The sequence below is a fragment of the Sus scrofa genome, chromosome 4, assembly GCF_054392235.1.
Source record: "Sus scrofa isolate SSC_HxYL_T2T_F1_AM1 chromosome 4, Sscrofa_HxYL_maternal_Yorkshire_Landrace_v2.0, whole genome shotgun sequence".
Lineage (NCBI taxonomy): Eukaryota > Metazoa > Chordata > Mammalia > Artiodactyla > Suidae > Sus > Sus scrofa.
The window spans coordinates 74,122,400-74,141,296 of NC_139386.1; the positions used below are offsets into that span (position 1 = coordinate 74,122,400).

The window sequence follows — 18,897 nt, forward strand, 5'->3', positions numbered from 1 at the left end:
CCCCAAGCTTTGGGGGTCAGGCCATAGCTGTCTCATCACCCACCCCTCCCTCTCCCACCCAGAACTCCCACAGGCTCCCCCTGGGTGCCCCATAAATTGAGAACACTTTTCTGGAGCAGTCATGTTTCAATGCAATTGTTGCTTGCTTGTTTCCTTCAGAAAGCACCATTCTTGAGAGCTTACGACTATCCTCGTTTTCAAGCACCTTTCGTTTTGTTCAAGAGGACCTGACACTACATTTAGAGGCCCAGGACTGCTGTCTGCGGAAGGGAGACTTTGTAGGCGTCTTTCCTCCCATCTTACACTACGACCCTGAAATCTTTGAAGCTCCAGAGGTAAATAAACATCAAGCCGGCATTGTTCCCTCTTAGATGCAGCAAGCCCAGTCCTTCCCTCCTGATCTCTCCATCTCTCCTTCTTCTGCCACTTCGTTCCAGAAGGATTTGGGAGCTTGATGACTCCTGATTTTCCTTCTAATGGGAAAGATTTCCTATTTCCTGAAAGGTTTCCTTCAGGGTCTCTCTTTCAAAGGTTTCGTCATCTATAAATAGAAATACAGGGATAAAATTAAAGGGTAGTTAGTTTCTTCAAATGAAATAAATATTGATACCATTATGGATGCTATTTAGGCCACCGTTAGGTTTTGCTTGGCAGAGAATTATCAAAAACTATAGAGGGCTAAGCTATTGACGGGTGGCTTAGAGAATAAATAATGATGACTATTCTCCTACGTGTTTCCAGAGGCAGGGTTGACTATCCCAGAGTCAGGTACTGTCATGGCCATAGTTAAGCCCATCTACTTTTTCACCTCTTAATAAAGGTATGTGCCCCTTCTTGATCAATTAGGATGGTATTATGAACTTGAGATTGTAAAGCTGCTGCTCATGGGTGAAGCTCTGAGGGTAATTGTGTCATCTCCTTGTATTTTTTTTTCTGAAGCTGGAGTTAATGAATATCAAAGACTGGAAATTAATCCACCCTGGCTCATCCCTTAATACCACTTCAGAGGTTCACCACCTGCATGCAAATTGCACACTGTCGTTTTCTGCCTATGCTTCTCACCGAGTCATGTTGTTACTGCAGTGGGTTTTGTATATAAAATGTCATTTTTCAAAGGGAGACCTCTATCCTCCTTTTGAGCAGTTTATAGCTCAACTGCTTTTAAACCCAGTTATTAAGATGTTTGGCGGCCAGGCTGGATTCAGATATTGTTGAATTTTGGAAATTATTGAGAAAAGGACAGATTTCAAATACAATGAGATATTTGCATTTATGTCATTAGCAAAGGCAAAATTTTTTAAGTGAGGGGAGGATGTGCATGTGGTTTCTGTGTGTTTCAGAAGAGGTGTGAATAATGTCAGCAAATCAGAAGTAGGATATCAGTGAAGGAGTGAACATTTTGCAAATAATAGGCTTTATCTCCATGTTTGTAAATATCAAAAAGTTCCACATGTAAATAGGTGTTCAATTAGTAAAGCAAATAAATAGCTAATATTTGCAAAATATTTCAAATTTAAAAATAGTTTCTTTCTCCAATTTTTAATGTATTTAATTTCTGCTTAGTTTTTATACGAAGTGATTATTCTGCTAGTCATTAAGTTTACTATTCAGGTCGCAAGAGTAAAATCAACAAATAAGTGCTTACTGAATCACCACTGTTGTTAAGGTCTTTGGGCTCCTCCTATTCTCCACCCCTGACCCTGCCCTCATGATGGAAAAGACCAGAAATTAGACTTTTAGGCATTTAAATATCAAAGGTAAACATTGAAAGTGTGCTGATTTGTATTTTTCTGTGGGATCCTAAAGAGCAATGTCCAAACTTTACATAATAAATAGAAGCCGTGGAGTTCCCTGGTGGCTCAGCAGGTTCAGGATCCAGTGCTGTCACTGCAGTGCCTTGGATCACTGTTGTGGCAAGAGTCTGACCCCTAGCCCTGGAAATTCTGCCTGCTGCAGGTGCAGCCAAAAGTTAAAAAAAATTTTAAAAATAGTAATCAGAAAGGTTGGCTCATACTAAATCTGTGGGAAGAACAAAATTGCAATACCATAAATACTGATTTAGCATCATTAGGGTAGCTCTAACTTGAGTTGATGGGCGTTCTCTCTTTATCCGTCTAAATGCTACCCAAAGAAGTGTAGATAATCTCTTAATTAACTAGAAATGGATGGCTTTTTAAATTTTTCTGAAAGCTTCCTCAAATGTATGTCAATTGGCAGCCAGAATTCTTGCCGCTGGCTCTCAAGAAATCAGTAAACGGTGATGATTACTTTTCTGTGAAAATGTCATATTCAAAACTAGAGTTATGGAGAAGATCAGATCTGTTGGTTGGTTTTTCTATGGAGGTACTAAGGGGTAAAAAGAGGCTGGGCCATAGGGGAGAAACAGCGGACATTTAAGATGGTAACACATTACCATAATCATGTATCCTCCTAAAGTAAGGACCCAGTGAAACAACAAAGTAACTACAAAGCTATTAGTATATCCCTCTCAAAAGCTCTGAAATTGAAAAGCCTTATTTGACCTCATGCAAGTCTGCCCAATCTACTTCTCAGAGGTGTAGGGATTATAAATGAATTTGAAAGCCCTTGAAAAAACTCCAAATCACTATAAAAATTGTATCAGTACTCTTTTGATTATTGTCACTGCTATTAGAATATACTTGTCATGACAAATGTGGAAATACTCTCAATAATTTTTTATCTGTTTCTCCAACTGGAATAGAGACTGTGCCATTAATAGGCTTCAAGAAAACAACCATATGCTGAGTATCTACTATCCAGAAAGCACTTTGATGCATAATGGGTGACACAAATATGCAAAAAGCCCTTGTCATTAAGTGCTTATGAGGCTTGTCCTTATCATATGGCTATGTTCTCATAGCCACATGCTCCATGTTGCATGAGTTTGTGCCATACTGGTAAATCATGCCACACCAGTAAATTGGTACATCCATACCTACCACGTTGGTAAACCAGCATGCTGAAAGCCCTGATTTTGTAAATTGCCGTGGTGTAAATTCTTTCATTTTGGCTTATTTCACGTTACCAATGTGAAGATCCTGAATCATGTTGGGAAGAGATGTGTACCCTCAGGCTACAGCACACCGCTGATTGGAACCCAAGTCATGGAGATAAAAAAGGAACTTATGTATTTAATCATCTTGCTCCCAGGAGGACCAGCTATAAATCAGGGGCAACAGTGCAGCTCTGTAGTCCTCTATTCAAGACAGTGACATTTGTTATTTCTAGGAAGTCGTATCTTTTGTCTAACCTAGATTTTTATACCCAAAAAGATGAATTGAGTGAATACAATATATCTTCATATTCTGTTACCAACCCCAGCAAGACCACGTTTTATGCTTTTTTATCTTCAATGCTTCATACACAGGAAGTGCTAAAAAATCTGTTGAACTGAACTAAACATAAAATTTAGAAAACACAGATTAGGGTGTTATGCAATGTTCCTCAGTCACTCATACCCAAAATTCTTCTCTATCCAGGAAATTGTATCGTCTATCCAATCTTTATTTCTAGTGCTAAATATTATACCATTTTCTATTTGTAAACATTTTCTATTTGAATATTCATCTACTCTTCCTTCTCTACATCTTTATTTACTCATTGGATATCTCTGTTTTCTTCAAAAGCTTGAAGATTGCTTTTAAAATACACTTTATTGTCATGTATTTATTCATTAATTCAACAAACATATATGGAACCTCTACTATGTGCATAGCACGCGGTAGGGGCTTTGAAAATACAGAGACAAATAAGACAGCGTGACAACTCCCATCTCCTGGGATTTCTTAGCTCTGCCATTTCCTGCAGATGGGTTAGCTCTGTCTTCAGCCTGGTGACAAGATAGCTGCAGCCTTGCAGGTGTCATATTCACATATAACCACTTCTAGATGAGGAAGAGTGGTAAACCATTGCATAGTTTTTTTCTTTCTTCCCAAGAAAGGAACTTCTCCCAGGTGGCCAAAGAGACTCTTCCCCTGTGGCACTGATGAGACAAGGTCACACACCCTAGACTAACTCAGTCAGAGGCCAGATCAATGTAACTACCATGACTGGTGCCTCCACAAAGCTCGTGAAAAAAAGGCATGGAGGCAACCACAACAATCAGAAGAGGAACAGTAGGAAATTTCAGTGTCTTCACATGTCTCTGATGATGTCTCTATTCTCATCCATTTAATAATGTTACATTTAATTGCCCCCCCCCCTTTTTTTGTCTTTTGAGGGCATATGGAAGTTCCCAGAGTAGGGGTCGAACCACAGCTGTAGCTGCTGGCCCACACCACAGCAACATGGGAACTGAGCTGCATCCAAGACCTACACCACAGCTCAGCTTTGTTTCTGCTGAGCCACGAAGGGAAGCACCGAGCTGTTGTTACTGCAAAGAGTTTAGGCCGCCATGTATTTAAGGGGTTCCAAATCAATGTGATCTTGAGCTTCCTATCTTTATTCTATGTCACTGTGACCCCAAAATCTCAGAGGTGAGATTCTTCCACCCCTTCTCTTTTTGGCTAAAACCAGACTCTATTCCTAGCAGCAGCCGCAAGCCCTTCATAATACTGGTCCTGCTCGGGATTACCTGGTCGCAGTAATGGAAAACAAACTGAAAAGAAATTTTAACTCAAAAGGACATTTGTGCTCACAGTCTGTTTGAGCTGGGTGGTAGTCACAGAGCTTAAGAAGTTGGCCTTTTCCCTTCTTGTTTCATAATATAAACAACTGGATAGGAATTTCTATGATGCTTATTATGAGCAAACTGAATAGAGGTGTTGGAAAACTAAAGGAGTGACATTACTGGTTGGTTGGAAGTTGGAGGAAATTGCATGTACCCTAACTGAAGGTGGCAGGGATAGGGAAGGGGGAGGACAAGGACATTGTTTGGTGATCAATGGGGCTTTCGTATTCACGAAGAAGAATAGAAAAGCCAGGACAGTTTATAATATCAGCACACCGTGAAGTCATCACCCAAGCTAAGTTTACCTTTTGCATGTTCTGCCTTGAACCATGGGACTGACTGGAGTGAGAGCTTTTCAGAATAAAATCTTTGCATGGCATAATGGACATCAACTGGTTTGGCTTAGGCAAGGTGCTTTTACAAGGATAGACAAGCTCTGTACAAGGATGGACAGATAATTTGAGGTTAGCACTGGTTAGATCCTATTCGGATGCATCCCAGAACTGTCTCTGGGAAAATATACTGGTATGCTGTTGCAGATTAATTTTGCCCTTATGATCTCATCAGCTTGCAAGTCAGGAGGCAGGGGTTGAATAGAAACTAACCAAGATGTGTTTCCTAAGCTTGACTGTTCATCAAAATTAGTACCCTTGGTAAATGAGTATGAGTCCCATACTTTAAAAGGAAAAGATGCTGCTGACATGAATCCTGGCATTGAGTGAGAAAATTAGATCATTTGTGATGGATGCAGAATCAATCCATGTATCGCAGGGTTTTCACTATAACCTGAGTCCTTTCTGGCTGACCCGCTTCTTTGCCTTTGCCCACATAGTTCATAGCAAAGTTATGCTGAGCAGGTCTAATGTTAATGAGCACCATGTACAGGAAAGACTCAGTCCTTGTCATGCAAGCCACGTGCATTAATCTAATCAATGGTTTAATTCACCATGGGCTGAAATAAGGTCACTCAGCCTCCTCTCAGAGACAAGTGAGAGTAAATTAAGATGGCGGACCAAACAGCCCCATAATTTATGTATAACTTGTTTATGAAAACATATCAGAAACCTAGTGAGTTTCTCATAGAACTGCTATTGGGGAAAGTCTGCACAGCATCAGAAACCATGCCAGACTGATTCTGTGGCTTAGGTCCTCTCTAGTGCTCAATGGGAATCTTATTATTTTATACCTATTTGATCCAAACATAAGCACTGCATCCTAAACACATCCTTCTCATCTGTCAGTAGCTGATTGGGCAGGGACAGAGAAGGACACACTAGGGGTCCTCAGGCAACTTCTGTGGCCAGTAGGTGGTACTGTTTCCTAGTAACAAAGGGCTCTGCAGGAGCCCTTCTCTCTACCTGACACATAAGTTTTTCAAGTACCCATAAGCCAACACCCATCTTGGAGAACAAAAACAGATATACTGCTTCTATACCTGGGAAACTCAGCATAGGAGAGAAATGCGAAGAAAAGTCATACAGAACATTTTGGATTTCAGCTTGATAGGGGAGAAGTAATTTTCTAGTAACATTGGACTTTTTCTGAAAGCTCATACATGATTTGCTCTTAGCCAAGTTTCCCTTCCTGGCTTTTGCCGGATTCAAAGAAACCTTTTAAGATGGGCAGGGAGTGCTGGTAGCTTTGTGAACCTGAACTTACACTATTACATGTAAATATTTGACTTTAACATTCTCTTTTCTTCTTTACAGGAGTTTAGATTTGATCGTTTTGTAGAAAATGGTAAGAAGAAAACCACCTTTTTTAAAAGAGGGAAAAAGCTGAAGTATTACCTAATGCCTTTTGGATTTGGAATCAGCAAATGTCCGGGCCGATTTTTGGCAGTTGTTGAAATAAAGCAATTGTTGGTTATACTTTTAACTTATTTTGATTTAGAAATAATTGATGATAAACCTGTAAAACTAAACTTCAGTCGCTCTTTGTTTGGCATTCAGCATCCAGACTCAGATGTTTCATTTCGATACAAAGTAAAATCTTAAAGAAGCTAAAAGGAAAGAAAAGAAATCTATCAAAACTAACCCAAATAGGTCCTCAGCTCACCTATTTGTTTTTAATTTCTTCAGATGTAATTGCTTTGTTTGTTTGTTTTTAAAGTGCCAGTTTCTGTTTGAATGGAGATCATTCCAGTTTGTATCTGGTCGCAAAACCCATCATTAAAAAAAAAAAGAAAAGAAAAAAGAAAAACAGGATGGTGGCATGAAAATGGACATCAAAAATCAACATAATGATAAACCTAAACTAGCTTTTTAAAATTCTACATACTATGATTTTCAGCTGTCATAGTAAGTGTGTCTTCACAGCAATAAGATTTAATACTGTGGGATTTTTTTTGAAGTCACAAATTCTTCTCTAATATGTAAAAATACACTTGATGTACTCATGGAAGTTTGTGCTGGAAATGGACACACTTTAACAAATCCAAGTTCTCAGAAAAGGAAATTAAATTTCCATGAGATACACTGGATGAAAACGTTCCCTTCAAGTATAATATCAATAATATCTATATTGCCGGAGTACGTTTGCATTAAATGAGTTTTGCAGTAGATTAAATGCTTCAACTTCACTTCACTATTTAATCATCCACAAATGTTCTTTATTACTTTGTATACTATGGCTCAATAGATCGAAATTTCTTGTTATATAAGGCCACTCATGTTCAAGTTAGATGCTGATAAGATTTATCAGTGTGAGGACACACCAAAACCTATTATATATTCAGCGATTGCCCTAGACATTAGTATTAGGTTTATTGTAGGAGTAAATGTTGAAATCATTACAGGATTGATTGTAGCATTTAACTCTAGTGTAAACTATAAGGGTTACGCCAGTATTGCAATTAACATTCCTAAATGCTCCCATTTATATCAACAGAGAAACTCAGTGGCAGTCTTTGTTCTCGACACCTCACCTCTTGGACTTGATGTTTATTCGTATTATTTGAATTGCAACATTATGTAATACAGTGTAATTCCATATGCCACAATGCAGCATTGTGTAGATGATTCAAAGATTTCTGATATCAGATTGCCAAATGGTTGTCTGGCATCCAACCTAAATGCCATATAAACAGGCAAAGCAGGTAATTAAACCCAGTTAATTCATGCCGCATTCCCTGGCACTTTTAGTATTTCAGAAATGTGCTCTCAGTTTTAAAAAGGAAATTGATTTTTAAAATAACTTTATCAAATACTTAACCATACTTAATAACTAAATAGATTTTTCTGGCATTTATCTTCTACTTCCTGAAGTACATGCTCTAAGCGCACCTTGGTAAAGGTCTGCTGGTCTAAACTCTGTTTTTTGCTGGAATGAAGATGTTTTCATCTTTGCCCTCATTCCTGAAAGGTGGTTACTCTAGGTGCCCAAGTCTAGACTGAAGTTACTTCCTCGCAGCACTTTGAAGATAGCTCCTGTTCTAAAGTCTGCGTTGTTCTTTATCAAAAGGTTGGCCTTGAATATTACACCCTAGTTATTCAGTAGGCAGTCTGCCTCTTTTCTCTGACGGCTTTAACATGCTCTCTTTGTCTTTGATGTTCTTAGTTTCTGTTGCTCATGTTTGCATGGCAGGGTGCTTCTTAAGTCTGAGAACATGCGTCTTTCATCAAGTGTGGAATATTCGCAGTGATTATCTCTTTGACTCTTTCCTCTCTCAGGCTCTGAATTAGATCCCCTTGCTCTCTGCTCCATCTTGTTTGACCTTTTCTCCTCATATTTTCTGTCTCTAGGCTAGGTAATTTCTTTAGATCTTTCTTCCAGTTTATTCTGCTCTTTAACTCATCCATTGAGTTTGTTTTTCCTTCTTTTTATTTAACCTCAGGTCCATTGGACTGAGTGATCACATTCCTTATACCCCTTAGCTCATGGTACACAGTTGTAATTGGTCCAAACAAAGCTCTCTGGCTTTCTTCACTCATTCTATTTTATTGCTAAATCCCAACATTATACCTGTCCTCATCACAGGCAAATATTTGGATATGTTTGACGTGTATCTCTTTATTTCTATGTGCTTTTATAAAACAGGTGTTATCTTAGGTGCATGTGCTTTTAATTTCATAAATATATTTTCTATGTTATATTCTTCTTAATTTTTGCTAAGCTCTATGTTTTTAAAGATATGTCCATATTGCTTTATATGTATTTATTCTATTGCTTCTAACTGTTGTGTAGTATTCCATAGTATGCACCCACTATGCTTGAATGCTCTGTTCACCTAGTGATGAAAACTATGTTGGTGGGGTAGTTAATTTAGGAGAGAGGCCAAAGCAGGACCTAAAAACTCTACCCTCATCTGTCCTCCCATTGCTGTGTGCAGCCTGCTGCAAATCCTGTCCTCAAATCGCCACCACTCACTCACACAAACACACACACACACACACAGAGTCCATGACAGCCTTCATTTTCTGAGATGTTCTAGATTTGGTCCATCCTCAGATTCTTGCCACCCTCCCTTCCTATGGGGTCTCCAGGGTTGATCTGCCTCTGGGTGCCGGCCATTAATTTATCAGCTTTCAGGATGTCAGTTCCACTAGGTTTACTAAATTTAGTACTTACATTTTCAGTTTGAGAATTCTCTTTTGTTCTTCCTATCTCCCCATCATTTTTGATATCTTCTTTCATTTCTTTAAGTATAGTAAGAAACCTGTTTTCTATTCTGTATTTGGTATTTCCAAATCATCACTATTTTGTGGGTGTGACTCTATAGTTTGTTTTTCTTTAGATTTTCAACTTGAGCATCTTGAGAAGGTATTGGGAACTACGTAGATAGTATGGGTTCTAGCCCTAAATCAGCCAGCATGCCACTGTATGATTAAGAATAGACAGGAGGAGTTCCTGTAGTGGGTCAGTGGTTAATGAACCCGAGTAGGAACCATGAGGTTGTGGGTTCCATCGCTAGCCTCGCTCAGTGGTGTTGCTGTGAGCTGTGGTGTGGATAACAGATGTGCCTTGGATCTTGCATTGCTGTGGTTGTGGTGCAGGCCGGCAGCTGCAGCTTGGATTGGACCCCTAGCCTGGGACCCTCCATATGCCGTGGGTGCGGGCCTAAAAAGACAAAAGACAAAGACAAAAAAAAAAAAAAAGGATAGACAGGAGAGGTTTTCTGGATTTTTTTTTCCCCCTTTTATCCAAAGCCAAGGCTGAGACAGGCAAGTAAACAGCCCTTGTCCATGAAGCAAGGGTTCTTGCTGGGTCACCTACTGACAGTATTGCCTGTGCAAGTTCCTGACTTTGTGCAGAGGTCTTGGATTACATACACACATTCCCGGCTTGGGCCCAGTACTATCTCTCTTGCCTCCCACAAAGTATAGCCCGTCTATCCACCATATTGCCTCAGGTGGATACTTTTGTGATGCCAAGCAGAGAGAACAGAAAATTATTCCATTCTAAGTCCTGCTTAATTTATAATTAGAAGTGGAAGAAATTTAGAATAGAAATAGTATAGAAAATATAATATTCTATAAAAACAATGGATGGCAGAGAGTCTTGTGACAGAATTAAACCTGGTAATTCATGAGTTTTTGTGCATAGAATAAATGTCATGGAGAAATAAGTTCAAAGACAGGGATTCTAACTATGACATAACTGGTTTGTTATCAAATCATTTTGCCTCTCAGTGCTTCAATTTCCATATTTGCAAAATAAAAATAATAAGGCCTTTTGACACCAGGGTTCATTGTGAGGATTGAATACAGGAAGATGTGTGAACTTATTTTGAAAAGTATAATGCAACACACAACATAAAGTTGTAAAGGAGATACGTTGTGCCTTTTAAAAACTGTTCTTATGTATTTGTTAAAGGGAATGATTTTTTTGTCATTAGTGAATTCACTGTTCATTTATTCAATCAAACACTTATTGAGCATTCCCTCTATCCTAGATTTGGTAACTATGCACTTCTTCAAGGACACAGTTTATTAGAGAAAACAATGCATACTCAATACATTTATAATAAATATAGCTGTAATAAATTCATCTCCTTAACACTCTTCTGTAATTCTGATTCATCACTAGTTCTAACCTCCCAAGTCAGTCTTCAATTATGAGAAATTACTTTCTGCATAATTACATACAATAGAACATATACATCAAGTATTGTGATTACATGAGGAAAATAACTAAAACCAAATACAGTCACTGAGGCTTCAGAATTTTTTTAAAACTGCATTTTACCTATAGTAAAAACCCATCGTTTTAGTTTTACAGCCCTCTCTAAATTTCAAATTAAAGAAAATAACTGAAAAAGATTATTTTATATCGATGACCAACAGTGATGAGTCATTCAGTTAGCAAAAACTAAATGCTCTAAAGGTACTAGGAAAAAAGCTGTTTATCACTAAATAAGGCGTGCGGATAAGCAAACTCTTTGGGAACTTTTATCTGCCTTGTTTGGTTTTCCTGGCACACCTCATTGTGTTTTCTCCATTTTATCATTAAGTTTTAGGTCAGAAGTATAAGGCAGAGGGGCTTCTGTAGTTAAAATTTGCATGATTACGTCTGTTTTTTTCCTCGTGACATATAATTTGGGTAGCAGTTTCTATAAGCTAGTTCTTCTAATTTAACCATGAAATATTAAAACCAATTTCAAAAATGAAAGCACAAAAATTATCTAGGTTTTGATCTTAATATAAAATAAAGTCAGTAATTATAAAACAAGAATTATATGCCCTTAGAATGTAGTGTTTTACCCTATTAAATTTGCCAGTATTGCAAACCATTATTTACTGGAACTGCTTTATTAGATATTCATATTCACAAACTCAATTAGGAAAAAGTTAGCAAGTCAAGATTACATTCCCTGTAGCATTATTTTAAATTACGATGGGTGATCCCATAAAACTCTCTAGTATTTATCTGAAGCAATTATTACTTACTCTACTTCATAGTGTTAATCTAAATCACTGATCATTGATGTTTGAACTATTTTGTTTAAATGTTTACTTTGTTTGTAATATTTTCTTGAATAAGATAAATTTAACTTGTGGAAAACTCTACTGCACAATTTTTAAAAGGAGGTAATTTGGCAATACTTATGTTTTAAAATATTTTTTAAGCAGAGGAGTGCTGTTAATTAAAAAAACTATTGTCCTGAATTTTTTTAACACTATCTTTTGATTTTAAAATGGTATGTATGCAGATTTATGAGAAACTAAAATATCTTGAAAAAAATCTTATGCAAAAAATGCAAGTGCTTTGTAAGTCAATTTCATGTGGTTGTTTTTTTTTTTGTTTTTTTTTTTAATTTACAGCAAGCCAATAAATCAGCTTTTAAAGCACAGGTGAATGACTGTGTCCCCTTTTTTTCCCTACTAGGAGCATGTTGGGTGACAGAATTTGATTACAAATAGTAAATTATTTGGAAAATAATTTTGCTGTCTGAATATCCCCACATCCCCATTTCCCTCCCCCACACATATACATATATTCTAATTTTCCCATACTTTTGATAAAAATACATTCGTTGTTATATTCAGAATATTTTCCCCTATATTTTCACTTATTTATGTGGGAAATAAAAACATATCCAAGAAATACCAGTGACTTAAAAGTTTTTTAACAAGTTTATTTTAACCAGGTCAACCTTGCTGGGCTACAGTTCTTAATAATGGCTATTATTCTTTGGAGGGACGTATCAGAAAACAAGAATGGGAGAGAGATTCCATTTCCAAAGAGACGTGGTCTTTGTCTTCTGTGGGTCACTTTAGCATAGATAGTGAATGAAGCTGAGTAACATTTGGACAGTAGTCTGTGTATTCATAGAGCTGGAATGCCAGCTGTAAGCAAAGCACATAGCACAAAATGCTGTCGATGAAGTGTGTCTCCTTCAGTAACTGCATACAGCATTTCACTAGGACACTTGGCCTGTCTAAGAGACCCTCCCATGAGCCATTATTATTTCACAGGATTGCCTTAGACTCTGAAGGTGTTCTTGTTCATCTGAACTAGTCTGTTCAGTATGGCTTACCACGTAAGTTAATTCACGTCGTTAAATAGACAATCTATGAAATAATTATCTTGGCTTTTAGTTTTACTCTCACACTTACTGAGTAAATAATAATTTGCAGAACTGTCTGGCATTACCCATGGTTATGTGAGTACTAATGTGCATTCTCTATTCAGGATATAGTGGAATGGAAAAAAATACTCAGTGGATATGCTGGATAATTTTAAGTGTATTTGATATAGTTTTTTGCTAATTGTTTGAGATATCAAAATTATGTTAATTCCTAAAGGTACTCATTTTTATAAGGAGAGACAGGATATATGTCAGACCACCTAGACAGTAAATATTTAGAGATACTCATAAGGCATTTTATTTCCCTTAACAACATATAAGTTTTTGGATTTTTTTAATTGAAGTATATTTGATGACATAAGTTTTGTGCTTATAGGAGAAACTAGGGCAATATAAATAACAGGTAAAGGTACTAATACCAATGGTTTGTCATTGAGTCAAATTTAAACCCTTATAAAGGACAAGTCAGCTGGAGAGTCTTACTTATTTGCAAGAGAACATTTATTCCATATAACTTTTATGTAGAAGAACTAACCATTATACTTAACATAAAATGTATGCCATTATCATCTGACAACCCCCATTTTTAAGTAAATGATTGTATCTCTTTGTTTACATTATGATTTAAATGAAATATACTTTCATTCCATAACTGCTAAGAACTGGCTGATATGTTTCAAGTTTTATACATGCCTTTGTTTTATACATTAAATGGAATATATTTTAAAGTATTTGTGCTCACTTCTGGATTTTTTAATAGACCTGAAAGCATACAGGAAGTGGTACTTTTCTGCATGTTTTAAAATTCAGTATTTTTTTAAACTTTATTTTTAACTAATTTTAGATTTACAGAAAAGCAGTAAAAATAGTATTCATTTTTAAAGAAGAACGTCTTCAGACCAAACAGTTCTTGCCAAAAGTTAAACTGAAGAGTGGTCATAGGACTTAGCCAGTTGAAAATCTTAGTTTATCTTTGACCTCTGGAGATGCTCATCCACAATAACTACGGGATAGGGCAACAAACAGGAAGTAACATCTGCGTGACTGAGATAATTTCAGTATGTGTGTCATCCAGATCCTGTTCTGTTTTCATTTTTTAAAATTTTTTTCTAAATTTTACTTATTCCAGGTTTTACCCAATTTCACTCCTGAGGAATCTATACTTGATAGGTAGACAGGTAGATAGATCTATAGATATCTGTATCTCTCTCTCTCTATCTGTCTCTCTATTAAACCTGATGCTTCTCCAAAAGAAAATTAAATTAATCCCTGCCCCTGCTGATTTATCCAGGGGTATTTAATAGGTTTATTTCCTTCCTTCCTTCATGGCTTTTCATGTTTCTGTGGAGGCCTGGCCTGGTTAGAAAGATTTTTTTTTTTCTTAGAAGTCTCACATGGAGGGGACAAGCTCAGCATAGCACCTGAATTTTGACCATAGCTCTGCAGAAAGAGACTGTACATGGCAAATGGAGCTGCACGCACTTGAACAGACAGTGCCTGATTTAATGTTTTAACCAGTTAGGTACATAATCTGAGTCTCTTCCATAATAAGAAATTATTTGTCTTCCATTGTCAAAGAAGAGATAAGGCTATTTAACAAAGAAATCCTTACACCAAGTTCTTCAGTAATTGCCAGAGCAGAGTTAATGCATAAAATGAGGTTAGGCCATGAAGCATTTTTATGTTTAAAACTAAATTTTCATCTCTAAACATCCCTATTAACATAGCAGGTTTGAGTTGCAACTATCCTCCTAATAAAATATGAAATCTTTAAGATGGAGAAGCATTTGTAAATAATGGGCCCTTTAAATATCCCTGAACTTTATTCTAAAACTTATAAAGAGAAATAATAATTGCTTTATATAACCACTGATACCATTTTAGCATTTGATGAAGATGTTAATTTATGGTTGGTTAGCAGTTTATGGCTGTCATTAGTTTTTCAGTTTGGTCCACATTAGAAATCTATTTTTCTTTTTTATTTTAATCTGAGACAATTATATAAAGATATGGTTATGTTTTATCTAAAATGTATCATTCTAGTATAGCATTTCAAATTATTCACAGATCATAGTTCTTATATGTGCATATATGAATTTAAAAATACAGCAATAAAATGCTTGAAACAGATCATAAATTTGCTTCATATTTTATTGCATCTCTGAATCAGGTTGAGAAGACAAGGGCAACTATGGTCTTTGGGAAAGAATTAACTCTTTCCCAAGCTGGGAAGGAAAATGATATCATATTGTGCATAATTAAAGCCAACTCCCCATCAAAGCATCCTGATGACTTGTAAGAGAGGGTTGTCCATCATACACTGGGGGCTGGGGGGCAGGAGGGTAACTGCAAATCCTCTTTCCCTTTGCAGTCTAACCTTCCCAGCCCAGAAAGTTCTCTTCCAGAGCTCTCTAATCTGTATTTCTGTATTGTCGGAATTAGCGAACACAGGGGAAAGCAAAGTCACACAGGCACATGCACACACACACTCAGGGGTACCTGATAATTTTGCAATAGTCCAGAAGTCTCCTGGAGCGTGTTAAGACGAATGAGTCACTTAGAAAAAATGATAGGGTTCAACCAAAATCAAGCCTCAGGGAAAGCGAGCTAAGTTTCTCTGCCTTGCTAGGAAGCGATGAGCTCTTTGGACTTAAAATTGGGGGCGCTTTCACTGAATTCCCGGGTTTGGCTAGGCTGCAGTATGCTTCTTACAAGTCTGGCCCCTGCGCTTGAATTCAGGCCACGAAGGGCCAGGGGACAACCCCATGCTAGTGCTTCCCCTGGAAAGAGAATTTGAGGCAGAGCCCCTGAAGTTCGCTTTCTTTCCCTAGAAACTTGGAGGTTGAATGGCCTTGCTCCTCGAAGGAGGCACCCAGAACGCCAGTCCAGGGACAGCTCCAGAAGAAGGGGTGCTCTGAGGCTGCGGATCCCGAGTCCCTCCTGGGGCGCAGCCTGAGCGGAGCAGCATGGTGGGCACAAGGGTTGTGGATGTCGTTCCGTGCCCAACCCTGGGCTGGCAGGCTGGCTGCGGGAAAGCCTCCCCCTCCTTCCTCCTGCTCTGCCAGGTTCCCAGCACCAGCACTAGCCATGGCCTTGGGGCAAAACAGACACCTGACTATTTTGAACGGGGAGAAATAATAAACACAAGTCAAAGGATCGGAAGAGCCAGGGAGCAGATAAAGACTCTTATCCTAAGAACTGCTTTTACTCTTCAACTTAAGCCACCGTCTCCTCCCTCCAGTTTCCTACTAGGGTGCCTAACGTCTGATTTCAAAGGCCAAATTTAAATCAACCTGCCCCTCGTTGGCTTGGCAAATCCAAATGCATCCAAGTTCTAGCACAAACGCAGAGCTCGAAAGAGACCGGCTCATTTATTTTGCCCACACAACAACAACAAAAATGTTAATTGATGTAAAGTTGCTTGGCACGTGATTAATTTAGTATGACTTGCATTTTAATTAAGCGAAGACTCCGGTTTCTGACGAGTTTTGTAATTTAATTTTGTTTAGAAATAACGTGTAGAGTTGACCCTTGCCATCCCTACCTCCCCACCGAATCACATTTTCATTAAAGGTTTTCCTAAGCAGGATTCATTACCTCCCGCCTTCCACGAGCACACGTTCGGGTCTCCACTCGCTCTGTCACTCCGCGCGGCAGAGCCGCCACTGTGTGCTGCGAGCCGGGAAGTGAACTCTCATCATTATTTTTCAAAGTCTGGGAAGTGTATTATCCTTTTTCCTAGTGGTAATTAGTTACCATAGCATCTAATACGTAAATGTGCCCAGAGCACACCATTAACAGTTAAACGGAGGATTCAATTTAACACATGATTATATCTTTCATAAGTCATTACATTGGAAAAGTCAATGCCACTCATGCTGGAACAATCTCAGGGTTCCGGGCGCGTAGAAAGGTTCGGTTTCGGCGTCCGAGACCGAGAGCGCTTGGATACAGGAACCCCTGTGAGCCTTGGCCCTCCCTACCGAGCTGTGGGCAGTAAGGAATGCGGGGCAGGTGGTATAGGAGGGAGGAGAATTTAAGATCTACACTGGGTCTTGGGGGGATGCCCAGCTGAGGAGAGCGCGCGCGCTCGCTCACACACACACAGGCATGCACGCGCGCGCGCGCACACACACACACACTTACAGGCACCACAGGGAGGAAGGAGGGGTAACTAGCGAGCTCTTCAAAGATGATCATTTGCTGGTCCTGTAGGAATCCACGAAAAGCCCCAATGCTTCACTCCTGTAGGTGCCCAATGTCAAGTTGGAGGTGGGACCTAAGTGGGAATTGGGAATTAGAGAAGGAAAGTGAAATTAGTGATGCAAACCGATAGAATAAAAGGCCAAGTGGGACTCTGGGTCCCTAGCTCAGCCGCCTGTGCCCACTGTCACTTCCCTAAGAAACTTGAGCAGCGGGGGCCCTCCTGTCGGAGTGCTCCTGGAAGAAGCATGGCCCCAAGGCGAGGTGGGAGCAGGCTCTGGGGAGTCCAAGGTATGCTGGCGGACCGCAGCTTTAGAAGCACGGATTTCTGTTCTGGCCCAAGGGTCACTGGCCACAAGGGTCACCCTGATCCCCTGGTGTTCATCCAGTCCTGAAGCTTCCACACTGGAAGGACATCTGGGGCTCACAGTGTGTGGGCCAACTTTCCATTCTGGGCTGAAATTCAGGAGTCTAGTGGGCCTCAGAAAAAGGCCCCCCCCCCCCCGGGTTTTGCCAGGAGGAGGAAGAATTGCCTTTTGAATCATTGGTTTCCTTCCCTAAAAATGCTGCTGAAGAAACTTTGGAAGGATTGGGATTAGGGCAGGGAGGGCCACATAAGAAAATCACACACACACACACACACACACACACACACACACACACACACACAAATCCTCTCCTGTTCTTTTCAGATGTCCCAGATTTATTCCTAGAACCAAATGCTGGTCAACTCCTGGGTTTGGAAAGAAAATTAATTTGTCTGAAATTATCAAAATGAAAATAAGTATTATTAACCCTGCTACTTTGAATAATTGTACATATTGGTCTGACTATCCCACTTATTCCCAACATCCACTCTTTGCCCCACCCCCTTCCATTTCCGGTCTCTTTCAGGACTAAGACTGGAGATTGAGTTATTAAAGGGTGAAAGGGGAAATGAGCATTTCTTTCTCTCCTGAAGTTCAAGATTTGTTATTGGTACAATTTCTAATAATAGTTGAACAGTGCAGAGGTCCCAGAGGAAGTATATCTGGGAGGCCTTCTTAATAATGAGAAATATTAAGCAGTAAAGCTTGCAGCAAATGTGTCCCCACAATGTTAATATGCAAAAAAAAAAAAAAATCGGCTGATGGTGGCTGTGGTTAATTCCTAATCAGAATGATGGACAGCAAGGCCAGAACAATACAAACTAATGGCTGTGTTGCTGATCACTTTACCCCTTGATTAAAGACACCCAATTATGGCGCAGAACAGTGTCGTAATTATGTTTCTTAATCACATCCAGGAGGTTTAATTGCCTTAACGATGTGTTTCATTAAATGAATTTAGGTATTATAGTCGACAGTTTTCATACACAGTTGTTTTCAAATTAACATAATATTAGACATCGTCATGGAAATTGTTTTAATAATCATAATTAGACGCACCCAGGCTTTGTCTGGTAAATGCTGAGAGACGGGTCTCCTCCTGCCTGGGGGCTGCCCGGGTCTCTCCCCTCCCTCTACCCCCACTCCCAGACTGGGAGGGCTCCAGCTTCAAGGCCCTTTGCTGTTATGTTTTCTGAAAAGTTACAGGTTCTGATTAATCTTTTTTGATGGCAAGTGGAGCAGAAAATATCCTCCCTCACCCCCCACTAAGTTTGATGGCATTTAAGGCTATCATTATGAGCTGAGGCTACACAGACCAAAATGCATTTAGCAAACTGCCTACGGAGGAAACACTGTAACTTCACAACCACCATCTCTATAACCTCCTCTACAATAAAAATCAAACCTTCTAAATTGGAGGGCATTATTAAAGCCCAGATACAAGCCTTATACAGACAGTCTTTAAGCAGTAAACCTCGCAGCCCAACCCAATCCAAACATAGTCCCTAGAAATCTCATTAACAAGCAACATTGGTACAGTTCTAAAATCTCTATGGGCATTGTTTACACATATAATTCAACCTGGTTGAATCTTCTGTCACCAAATA

The 18,897-nt window shown here is 38.9% G+C and overlaps 1 protein-coding gene across 2 annotated transcripts in view; it reads left to right on the forward strand.

The window, feature by feature from the left end:
- The window catches only part of CYP7B1 (cytochrome P450 family 7 subfamily B member 1), a 176,997-nt gene extending 165,016 nt beyond the window's left edge, over window positions 1–11,981 (forward strand). For both annotated transcript variants that reach the window (XM_085022289.1, XM_021089296.2), the window contains 2 exons: window positions 160–335; window positions 6,400–11,981. In XM_085022289.1, coding sequence (XP_084878415.1) covers window positions 160–335; window positions 6,400–6,687 — 464 coding nt within the window. In that variant the 3' untranslated portion in view covers window positions 6,688–11,981. The remainder of the gene's footprint in view (window positions 1–159; window positions 336–6,399) is intronic.
- The last annotated feature ends 6,916 nt before the right edge of the window (window positions 11,982–18,897 follow it).